General features: G+C 41.6%; 1 protein-coding gene across 2 annotated transcripts; it reads left to right on the forward strand.

Annotated features, from left to right (window-relative positions):
• The first annotated feature begins 7,885 nt into the window (after positions 1-7,885).
• On the forward strand, positions 7,886-11,717 carry LOC109905309 (C1GALT1-specific chaperone 1-like). 2 transcript variants are annotated; one of them, XM_020502609.2, is made up of 2 exons: positions 7,886-8,793; positions 10,224-11,717. In XM_020502609.2, the coding sequence occupies exon 2, from the start codon at positions 10,246-10,248 to the stop codon at positions 11,206-11,208; it is 963 nt and encodes a 320-aa protein (XP_020358198.1). In that variant the 5' UTR covers positions 7,886-8,793; positions 10,224-10,245; the 3' UTR covers positions 11,209-11,717. The 2 variants fall into 2 exon arrangements, with proteins under 2 accessions (XP_020358198.1, XP_020358199.1); XM_020502610.2 differs by having other exon boundaries at positions 8,487-8,789.
• Positions 11,718-11,942: the final 225 nt, after the last annotated feature.

Raw genomic sequence — 11,942 nt, forward strand, 5'->3', positions numbered from 1 at the left:
CTCAATCCACCCGATATCGGCCTTCCACATCTGCGGTGGAAGGTGGCTGAGCTACTGTACAGCAGTGTTTGTCAGACCATAAGACCTCCCGAAAAATCGGTCTTCTTGTGAAATCGTCTGCAGCATCCGACCGGTTTGGCCTATAAAACTATTATGACCACTCTAGAGAAAGGGGAGACACTCGCAAAGGGGTTTTACATTTTTGCTCTACGACCTCCACATATGTCACGGGACTCTCTGATTTCGGTAACACTGAGGTGCCAACTTCTGTCTGTTGCGTCCGATCCGTTTAAGCTACAAACTAATATGACACCACTTTGAAAAGAGGAGACTCTGTGGTTGTAACGTACAAATGGAAGTATTGTTGTAGTTTGTTCCCAAACAAATAAGGGGTTAAATATGTATATATATCCTGAGCTTTTTAATATCTCCTAGACATATGACAGACACTTCAAAACCTCATTCCTTATGATATTTTTTTTTACTGTTTTAGACTAATGTTGTTGACTTCTTTTCGCTTCCAAGCATTGGTTCTAGGCATGTACGCTGTGTATTTGTGTAGAAATGTATATGCAATCTGACACAGTGTTGGTCTCAAAAACAAAGTTGTTCCATTCAATCCACATTATACTGTATATTTCATTTTATTGTCAGCCAGCCTCAATGCAAGGTCATTTTCAACTGGATGAAAAAATATATTTCCTACCAATCATTTACTCTAGGTTTCTATGTATGAACAATGTACCCATTGTCTTGGGGCTGTAATTTGAATATTTAATAAGGGACACAGCTTGGGGTGAGGGTGGTGAGAAGGTGTTCTTGTCCAGGTATCGTCAAAAATTATCTTATTCTCCTCCAGCACACAGCTTCTAGTTTGTCACACAGTATTTCCAGAAGCAAGCTATCCGGGGAAGAAAGATAAAGACAAATGTCAAGATTATGTGCATCAGTTCTGCTTTCATGAGTCCTATCACATCCTGTTTGTATCCTGCAATGCTATAGTTACTCCATCTGACCTTCCACAGAACAATCCTTAGTTAAACATCCTTACCAAACACTTCATTGCATTGCAAATATGCCGGCATAAATTATTGTTCTCCTGTTGTTGACGCAACACTGTGTTTTTGATTGTCCTCAGCAAACATCTGTTCTTACTATGTACATAAGGAACAAAGAAAGGTATGGCAACGGAGTCGGTCCAGGATAACGTTCTTCTTTACTCACCTCTCTTGTTGGTTTTCGGCAAATTCTGCTCAGACCGAAGGAAGCCCTGAGAGCGAAGCTTGTCGGCTGCAGCGAGCTTCAACACCACCGCCTTCAGATCATCAACCTAAAAAAAGCACAATACATTTTATGATACGTGGAGCAAAATAGAACAGGACAGAATATAATGGCTTTTCCTAGAGGGTTCTTCTGTATTACATATTCAATAAAAATGTCTAACACTCTTACCATGTTGACAAATTTATCCTGCTGCACAGAATCTTTAGCTCCTGATGGAAAATTGAGAACATAAACGCAATTCAATATAGAACTAATCATGTTACATGGGTGACTAGCTGTTGAGAATAAAACCAATTGTGCTTTTTGATTAACATATGGCAAAGAGTTATGGGATATCAGAACATTCATGTCCAATCCTTGGTGTCTTGATTCTAGGTTTCGTCTCTCCTCACCTGCTTTATTCCATGTACCCCTGGCGCCACTGCGCTGCATCAGGAGAGGGTAGAGATTCTTCACCTCTCTCTGGTCAGTCAGCTCAACGTTCTCTCCATCCTCCACCTCCGCCACCAACTTCTGGATCAGCTCTGCTCAGGCATAACAGCTCTCAATTATCAAACCGTATTATCATCATCAATACTGAGACCCACGCCATTGCTGAAAGTTCCAGTGAACCCAATGATGTCACCCTAATCCAGACTCGAACCCTGAACTTAACTGTCAAAATAGCTATTGCCTTCAATGTTCTCAGAGGAAAATCTATCCCCTTTGCCATCTACGGGAGACCTACATGGTTATAGAAAACTCTGTCAACAGACAAAGAATTTCAGAGTTCAACATTGCCCTCACAGCATTATGCATAGGGATCTAAGAATGAATGTAAGAAACCTGAACATTATCAATTCCACCAAGAAAAGATGAGACCTTAATTGTCTCATAAGGTTCAGCAAGATATGCCCTAAAATAGAACATTATAGACAGACTATTCAGAAATGATCAAATCAAGGGAAATTTTCCCTAAACCACAGATTCTCTTGCATACCTTCTTGAGGTTCCAAGCTTGTGTCTGGATACAGTGGTAGAGCATGCGTCCGTCTGGCAGAGCAAATAACAGCCAAAATGTAGAACAGTGCTAAGGACAGCATGATGACAATAGCTTAGGTGGCTCTGGACTGTACTATCTTACCCTGACTAGGAACTTCACTTTTATATCTTCCTCAACCATCCATCATGACGGGATCGATACATTATCATGTCACCCAGTCTCAGTCTAAATGGTTTTGATGTAATGGCCCCATCGTCATAGACACAATTCAGGGATTCTGTCAATGTATCTAGGACCTATCTCTGCTTGTTCAGAGGGCCCTAACAAATGTTTACTCTCCAATAGCAATCAGAGGCCAGTCAGCATCCTCAGATTCTATATGTCTGACTAACACCATTTTCTTGTTCTAATGGGTTGTTCATCCTATCACAGACAACATGATTCACTGTTCTAATCACAGCCCCTTCTACGCACAGAGACTCTTTTTCTTCTCTTACCCTTGTAGTCATACACTCTCAGAAAAAAAAGGCTATGGTTAGGGTACAGTATTGTTCCTTGAGGTACAAATAGATCAGAATACACAATGTACCTTCAGAGATACACATATAATCTTGTACTGTTTGGTACCTTTTAGGGTAGGCCTACATATGCGAATAATCTAGTATAATGGTACATTTCTGTACAATCATAACACACACAAAAAACTAATTGATCATTACCATATGTCCCAGCATGCTCTATTGCAGGTTGATTTTTAGAATGTTGTGTTTTTGCATGCACATTGACTGATCTTACGCTACATAAAATTAACTAACCCAATATGAAAGTAGTTCATCCTGTTTAACGTGTTTAGGTAGTCTCATTTATACATTTTCCCTACCTTGGCAGTCATTCTAAATGCAGGCTGCTGTTATGTTTACTCCCGCGCTCCATGTTGCCAGTTTACTCATTATTACCCACACCTGCCACCATCTTTATGAGCGCCTGAGACTCACCTGGACTCCATCACTTTCCTGATTACCTCCCCTATATCTGTCTCTCCCTTTGGTTCTTTCCCATTTTTGGATATCCTAACTCTGGTTGAAATCCAGTAGGAATTACATTTCACTTTGCAAGCCAGCATAATAGGACTTGTCTGATGTGGCCTGCAAACCAGCAGTTTCCGACCACTATGTTGGGGTAAAATAAGCCTGTCAAAGTATGGCGTTACGATATACATTGAGTATATCAGGGCCCATTTTGACTCCAATGCTTCCTACAGTTGTGTCAAGTTGGCTGGTGGACCATTTTTAATACACATGAGAAACTGTTGAGCATGAAAAATTCAGCAGCATTGCAGTCCTTGACACAGCTGGCACCCCAACTTTTTCAGGACCCTGTCTTTCAAAGATAATTCGTAAAAATCCAAAAAACTTCAGATCTTCATTGTAAAGGGTTTAAACACTGTTTCTCATGCTTGTTCAATGAAGCATAAACAATTAAGGAACATGCACCTGTGGAACGGTCATTAAGACACTAACAGCATACAGACGGTAGGCAATTAAGGTCACAGTTATGAAAACTTAGGACACTAAAGAGGCCTTTCTACTGACTCTGAAAAACACCAAAAGAAAGATGCCCATAGTCCCTGCTCATCTGTGTGAACGTGCCTTAGGCATGCTGCAAGGAGGCATGAGGACTGCAGATGTGGCCAGGGAAATAAATTGCAATGTCCATACTGTGAGAAGCCTGAAACAGCGTTACAGGGAGACGGGAGGGACAGCTGATCGTCCTCGCAGTGGCAGACCATGTGTAACACCTGCACAGGATCGGTACATCCGAACATCACACCTGCAGGACAGGTACAGGATCTCAACAACTGCCCGAGTTAAAACAGGAATGTACAATCCCTCCATCAGTGCTCAGACTGTCTGCAATAGGCTGAGAGAGGCTGGACTGAGGGCTTGTAGGCCTGTTGTAAGGCAGGTCCTCACCAGACATCACCGGCAACAACGTCGCCTATGGGCACAAACTCACTGTCGCTGGACCAGACGGGACTGGCAAAAAGTGCTTTCACTGACAAGTCGAGTTGTCTCAACAGGGGTGATGGTCGGATTTGCGTTTATCGTCAAAGAATGAGTGTTACACCAAGGCCTGTACTCTGGAGCGGGATCGATTTGGAGGTGGAGGGTCCATCATGGTCTGGGGCGGTGTGTCACAGCATCATCGGACTGGGCTTTTTGTCATTGCAGGCAATCTCAACGCTTTGCGTTACAGGGAAGACATCCTCCTCCCTCATGTGGTACCCTTCCTGCAGGCTCATACTGACATGACCTTCCAGCATGACAATGCCACCAGCCATACTGCTCATTCTGTGCGTGATTTCCTGCAAGACAGGAATGTTAGTGTCCTGCCATGGCCAGCGAAGAGCCCGGATCTCAATCCTATTGAGGGCCATTCCCCACAGAAATGTCAGGGAACTTGCAGATACCTTGGTGGAAGAGTGGGGTAACATACCAGAGAAAGAACTGGAAAATCTGGTGCAGTCCATGAGGAGGAGATGCACTGCAGTATTTAATGCAGCTGGTGGCCACACCAGATACCGACTGTTACTTTTGATTTTGACCCCCCATTTGTTTATGGACACATACCATTTGTTAGTCACGTCTGTGGAACTTGTTCAGTTTATGTCTCAGTTGAATCTTGTTATCTTCATACAAATATTTACACAAGTTTGCTGAAAATAAACGCAGTTGACAGTGAGAGGACGTTTCTTTTTTTGCTGAGTTTACTACCATAACCCGTTGAAAGGCACTTATATTTTTTGGCTTGCCCATTCACCCTCTGAATGGCACACACACAAGCCATATCTCAATTGTCTGAAAACTTTTTTAAAATTCCTTTAACTGGTCTCCTCCACTTCATCTACACTGCTTGAAGTAGATTTAACAAGTGACATCAATAAGGGATCATAGCCTTCACCTGGATTCACCTGGTCAGTCACTGTCATGAAAAAAGCAGGCACTCTTAAGCCTTTGTATACTCAGTGTATGTAATATATTGTCAAAAAGACTTACCTAGACACTCACTTGATGAATGTCACAGGACTAAGTACCCTTGAATGCAAAAACCATGTCTCTGTCACTAGCAAACACAGTCATAGGTGGTACTCTAAATTTCGCTTGAAATGCACCCTGGGAAATATGCAAATAAGGCTTCGCAAACCTTTTTAGGGGTACATTTTTGCCACTTAAAAGAAACGGATTTGTCACTCTGGTGGTACCCTAAAATGGCAAATTGTACATTTTCTAAAGGTTCTCTTTTGCACCCTTGGACTATATGTAAGAAAGGTAGCCTACTAACTCATCCCCTAAGGTACACTATTTGCTCTTCCACGGTATGAACTGCAAGGGTATAATTATGTACCTATAACTAAAGGTACAATGGGCATACCACACAGGGTGCCACTACAGTGACAAATGTTTGTACCCCTTTAAGTACAATTCTAAACCAAGAATACATAATGTTGTGTTTAGAGACCATCATTAGGCAAGCTTCAGGGAAACTACTCACTGGGTGGTCTTCAGCCATTTCTCATTGTCCGAACAATGAAGCTATTGACAAAGACAATTGTGTGCCCTGCTTTCCAAATGTCAGTTTATACGGGAAGCCTGTTGAATGTTATACATAACAAATGAAGTATTATTGTATATGTACTTGCAAAACCATCCTATCATTTACATTTCACACAACCTTGATCATATATAACCTTAGTGATTATTGAAAAAAAGATCCGAGAAAAGTTCAATAGGGTACAAAGTATGACGTAGTGTGTGGTGTGTCAATGCTCTAGGTTTTAAGGTCTCTTTGTCAAAATGAAAGGTTTTTAATAACAGGAAATAGGAGTATGATCAAAAGGCCCAGACTGTTGTAAGTGATTTATAAGGTTGTCATATGGTTGTCTACAGGTTTCAGAAATTGCTGTTGAAAACAATCTGGTGTCTTGATCTTACCTCTATACATCATCTCATCTGCTCATTCTTAGGTGAAAAATAGTGATGAAAAAATAGTGATGAAAACAAGCAGGACTAGACTTCCATCATAGAATATTGTATTACTCAATTTCAAAATGAAAAAACAATTATGATGTGTCAAAATTTAATTTCAACATTAGGCTATACAAAATAAAATATTATATGATGAGTTATGGTGATGATATCCATTTCAAAGTTTGTACAATGGCATTGTATCTGGTTCTTGTCAAAATAAGTGAAATTTACTATAGTCACACACATAGTTTAAAGCGGTAATCAGCAGTTGAAACAATAACTAAGCTTTCTCCCTGCCCCCGTTTCGGTAAAAAGCTGAGGGATGGGGCTGGAGAAATGCAACCACTCTCAAATTCATAGACAGAGCAATAGGATGCAAGGACTGACCATCCATGACATCTAAATGATAGCTTTAACCATCTTTTGAGGCTATATAGTGTTTGTTCACATTTACTTTAATACAAACACTGGAGTAAATCAAGCTTATATTTTAGGTTCTGATGAGGTACAGTTCAACTAAGCTCATGAGGCAAGTATAAGTTATATTTTTCATGAATCAATGGTCCCCCCCAAGACACAGATATGAGCTATCAAGAGGATTCCAAGAGCAGGATGAACTGAATTCTCAGAGTGAGTATGGAGTGGAGGACTAAATCAAATCAAATCAAATTGTATTGGTCAAATGCATCAAATACAACAGGTGTAGACTTTACAATGAAATGCTTACAAGCATAAATATTAGAGGGGGTCAGTGAAAAGTAAATTGTCCAGGTAGCCATTTGATTAAGCAGTCTTATGGCTTGGGGGTAGGAGCTGCTCAGGTGCCTTCTGGTCACAGACTTGGTGCTCCGGTATCGCTTGCCGTGCGGTAGCAGAGAGAACAGTCTATGACTTGGGTGGTTGGAGTCTGACAACTTTTAGGGCCTTCCTCTGACACCGCCTGGTATAGAGGTCCTGGATGGCAGGTAGTTCGGCCCCGAGCAGTTGCCATTTCAAGCGATGATGCAGCCAGTCAAGATGGTGGAGCTCAATGGTACAGTTGTAGAACTTTTTGAGGATATTATCAGCCTTCTGAAAGACTATGGAAGGTGGATGGACTCGAGGACGATGGCGGAAGCGGATGGTGAACTTGAATCTGATGGCAGTGGAAACAAGGAGAAATTGGCTATTGTCCAAAAGAATGGGAAAATAAGCTAGATTGATAGTCTTGATAATATCCCAGTGTATCTGTATCTGAGATTTATAGAAAACAGATATACAGAACCAGTCAAAAGTTTGGACACATTCAAGGTTTTTCTTTATTTGTACTATTTTCTACATTGTGGAATAATAGTGAAGAAATCAAAACTATGAAATAACATATATAGACTCATGTAGACACCAAAAAAGTGTTAAACAAATAAAAATATATTTGACATTCTTCAAAGCAGCCACCCTTTGCCTTGATGACAGCTTTGCACACTCTTGGCATTCTCTCAATCAGCTTCATGAGGTAGTCACCTGGAATGCATTTCAATTAACAGGTGTGCATTGTTAACAGTACATTTGTGGAATTTCTTTCCTTCTTAATGCAATTGAGACAATCAGTTGTGTTGTGACAAGGTAGGGGTGATATACAGAAGATAGCCCTATTTGGTAGAAGACCAAGTTCATATTATGGCGAGAACAGCTCAAATAAGCAAAGAGAAACAACAGTCCATTGTTACTTTAATGTCAGTCAATACTGAACATTTCAAGAACTTTGAAAGTTTCTTCAAGTGCAGCCACAAAAACCATCAAGCGCTATGATGAAACTGGCTCTCATGAGGACCACCAGAGGAGAGGAAAACCCAAAGATCCCCTGCAGCAGAGGTAAAAGTTCATTAGATGAGGCGCGATTTCGCCTGGCATAGAAAATGTGCTCACTCGTCAGGAACAACACATCTTCAAACTGAAGCTGGAAAGAATGCAATTTAGCGGCGTTTTGTTTAAAAAAAATTCAATTGATTTTTTTGTTGCATAATATCCATACAATTATGCCAACTGATTCATGATTTCGACTGGCTGAGAAACGCTGCCTGTCTGTCTCGTCCCGACACTATGGGACAGTATGAGATCGAATTTGAATATTGAAACAATGTTGCAAATGTCAGAGACATACAGCAAGGTTTATACAAATCTCCGCTGTTGAAAACGTAATGTTATTCTAAAAGAAATGTGAGATAATGTTATTGTAAAATACGTGAGATAATGTCTAGATGCTTTTTATAGTGGAGATCAAGACCAATGTGTCATGTTAGACAAGTCAGATTTGAAAATTCCTATGTGGGAATTGTCTTTCTGGCCCGAGCGTCAGTTAGACTGCAGTACCGAAGCAAAACTGTCGGAGCAGTCGAAACTGTGCTTCTAGACCGGAACCCAGGCCCCTTCATGTGCCACAGCACACCTGACACCGCTCTCGACAGGAGTGGAAACTAAAAAGAAGGGAGGGAATTCTTAGCCAGCAGCAGTCGTTTGTAGGTAAGTATTTTCTTGATGTTTTGGTTTAAACCTTTGTCTTAATGAGATATTTTGCCATGTTGTGATTATAGCTAAGGTAGCTAGCTATCTGTAATGTTACCTAACAAGCAAGCTGACAAGATTGTACTGACGGTAGTTCGACAGCTTCATTAAGCGTAAATCATAGTCTAGACGCCGAGACGTAAATTAAGCGTAAATCATACAGACGCCGAGACGCGATAGTACGGCGTCCCTTTGTAACATTACTACGCGGTTCATAGACCACCATTCTCTGGGGATGCACAGTCCGAGCGCGCACCTCCCCACAATTCCCAACCAACGCGTCTCCCGGTACACTTCCTCTATTCATTTGAATGTGTCGACAGTTTGATGAACTGCTTGAGCTGCTCGGAGAAATTGGTACAATATTTTAAAACACTGCAGTGTTTACGCATGCGTGTACGTTTAGCACTCTGATACACCCTTTACTTGTAAACCTGTTTGTCAAGTTTCATAGCCAGTTAGCAATTAAATAGTTTGAGAATTTTTGCACTTGACAGTTTGTCGTTTGCTAACTTGATTCTAATAGTAAAAAGTGAACTACACTGAAAAAAGCACGAACGCAACATGGAAAGTGTTGGTCCCATGATTTCATGAGCTGAAATGAAAGATCCTAGAAAGATCCATATGCACAAAAAGCTTACTTCTCTCATATGTTTACATTTGACAAGATCATCCACTTGACAGGTGTGGCATATCAATAATCTGATTAAACAGCATGATAATTACACAGCATGATCATTACATTACCCTTGTGCTGGGGACAATAAAAGGCCACTCTAAATAGTGTTGTGTGACAAAACTGCACAATCTCTCAAGTTGATGAAATGTGCAATTGGCATGCTGACTAAGGAATGTCCACCAGAGCTGTTGCCAGATAATTTGTCAGTACGTCCAACTGGCCTCACAACCGCAGAGCACGTGTAACGACGCCAGCCCAGAACCTCCGCATCCGGCTTATTCACCTGCTGATGAAACTGAGTAGTATTTCTGTCTGTAATAAAGCCTTTTTGTAAAGAAAAACTCCTTTTTGATAGGCTAGGCCTTGCTCCCAAGTGGGTGGGCCAGTCTCAAGTGTTAGGCCTGTGCCCACCCATGGCTGAGACCTTGCCCAGTCATGTGAAATCATGTTAAGTCATGCCTCATTTATTTCAATTGACAGATTTCATTATATGAACTGTAACTCAGTAAAATCGTTGAAATTGTTGCATGTTGCGTTATAATATTTTTGTTCAGTATAGTTTTTTTTTTACACTCAACTAACATGAAATGACAGTCACTTGTTATGTAGCTAGATAGCTAGCTTCTTTATTTTGAGCCTTTTACCACCACCATGACTATCCATTTGATTAGTAATAGGGCAAATTAATGTTTGTTTCCTACTTTCACAGTGTGTGCTGCTGACAAACTAACATGTTGTCGGAAGGCAGCTCCTTCATGAAGGGGATGGCCCTGGGAGGCATATTCTGCCTGTTGTTGTCCCTGTTAGGGAGCTTCACACCAGGCATGCAGTCTAGCCCAGAGGACCAGCACCAGCACCACCACCACCACATCAAGGCTCCCACCAACGACGAGCTACAGAGCCTGTCCGAGCCCCAGATGGTGGAGCTGAGCCAGAAGGTGCGAGTCTATTGCGTCATCATGGTTCAGCCTAAGGTCCTAGTGTATTGGGCCACAGCCAAGGACACCTGGGGTAAACACTGCGACCAGGCTGTATTCTACAGCTCCGAGTCAGCCAAAGCTCTGGAAGCGGTGGATCTTAACGAACAGGACGAGTGGGCCAAGTTGCACAAGGCCCTGACGCACGCGTACGACAATTCCGGTGACCTGCGCTGGTTCTTTGTGGCGCGGCCTACCACCTTTGCCATTATTGAGAACCTCAAGTACCTCGTTCTGGCCAAAGACCCCAACGAGCCCTTTTACATCGGCCACACCGTGAAATCAGGCGAACTGGAGTACGTTGAGTACGAGAGCGGCATCGTGCTGAGCTACGAGGCCCTCAGAAGGCTGGTGAACGTGTTCAAAGATGCGGAGAAGTGTCCAGAGCGAGGCAGGTCCCTTTGGAAGCTAAGCGAGGAGAAACAGCTGGCTATATGTCTGAAGTACACTGGGGTCTTTGCAGAGAACGGTGAGGACACACAGGGCAAGGGGCTGTTCAACAGTAAGAGTGTGGGTTCACTCATCGAAGACGGCATGTCCAAAAACTCTTTGGATGTGGTGGAGGGCTGTTGCTCTGACTTAGCCATCACCTTTAGTGGAATGTCACCAAACCAGATGCAGGTCATGATGTTTGGGGTTTACAGACTACGCCCGTATGGGCACAACTTCCATGATTCCTTGATATTCCTGCCCCCCGAGGGCTCTGACAATGACTAAAGTGCAAGGCTTCCCCCTTTGGGCCAGACATGGAATTAAAGACTGCTGCTGTGTGATGTCAAGTCGAACTGTTGAACTGTTTTCTTATTCAGTTTGTATACATGAGTGAGGGTGGCAAATCATTAGTCTTTAGTCTTTTATACCTTTTGAAATTTGCACTCCGCACAATACAATTGTGGTTGTGAAGAATGAATGAATGAACAGATGTAGGCTAATGCAGTGCTATGAAGAAATATATCTACTTCTTTCACACACTTTATTTATTTATTTTCATTGCTATGTGTGGCTAATATGGTTTAATTAGGCTAATACAAGGCCACACAGAGTGAACATTTGGTGAAATTGATCAAGTATTGAGATGACTGTAAAAGTCTGTAAACAAATAGTTTGCTACACATGATTGTTGTCATTGTAATGAAATTAATGTTGCTGGATTTGTTTTTTTGTTTATTTTGTAACTATTTTACCCACTTGGAAAACCAGGTGAAATAAAAATTGACTGAAATTGACAGCCATGTTTATCCTCCTAATACCAACAACTAAATGAAATGACTGTTCTGTTGCTGCATTCAGTCAGAGTGGCAAATCATAGTTCTTAATTATAAAAAGTGCTAAACCAAATATAGAGCACTGTAAAGCAAAATAGGCCTAGCTCACATTTTCATCTTACCCCTTGTTATTGATAAGCTAAAATATATATATATATTAGACACGCACACTTACACACACACTTT

This window comes from Oncorhynchus kisutch, linkage group LG15 (assembly GCF_002021735.2).
Source record: "Oncorhynchus kisutch isolate 150728-3 linkage group LG15, Okis_V2, whole genome shotgun sequence".
NCBI classification, from domain to species: domain Eukaryota; kingdom Metazoa; phylum Chordata; class Actinopteri; order Salmoniformes; family Salmonidae; genus Oncorhynchus; species Oncorhynchus kisutch.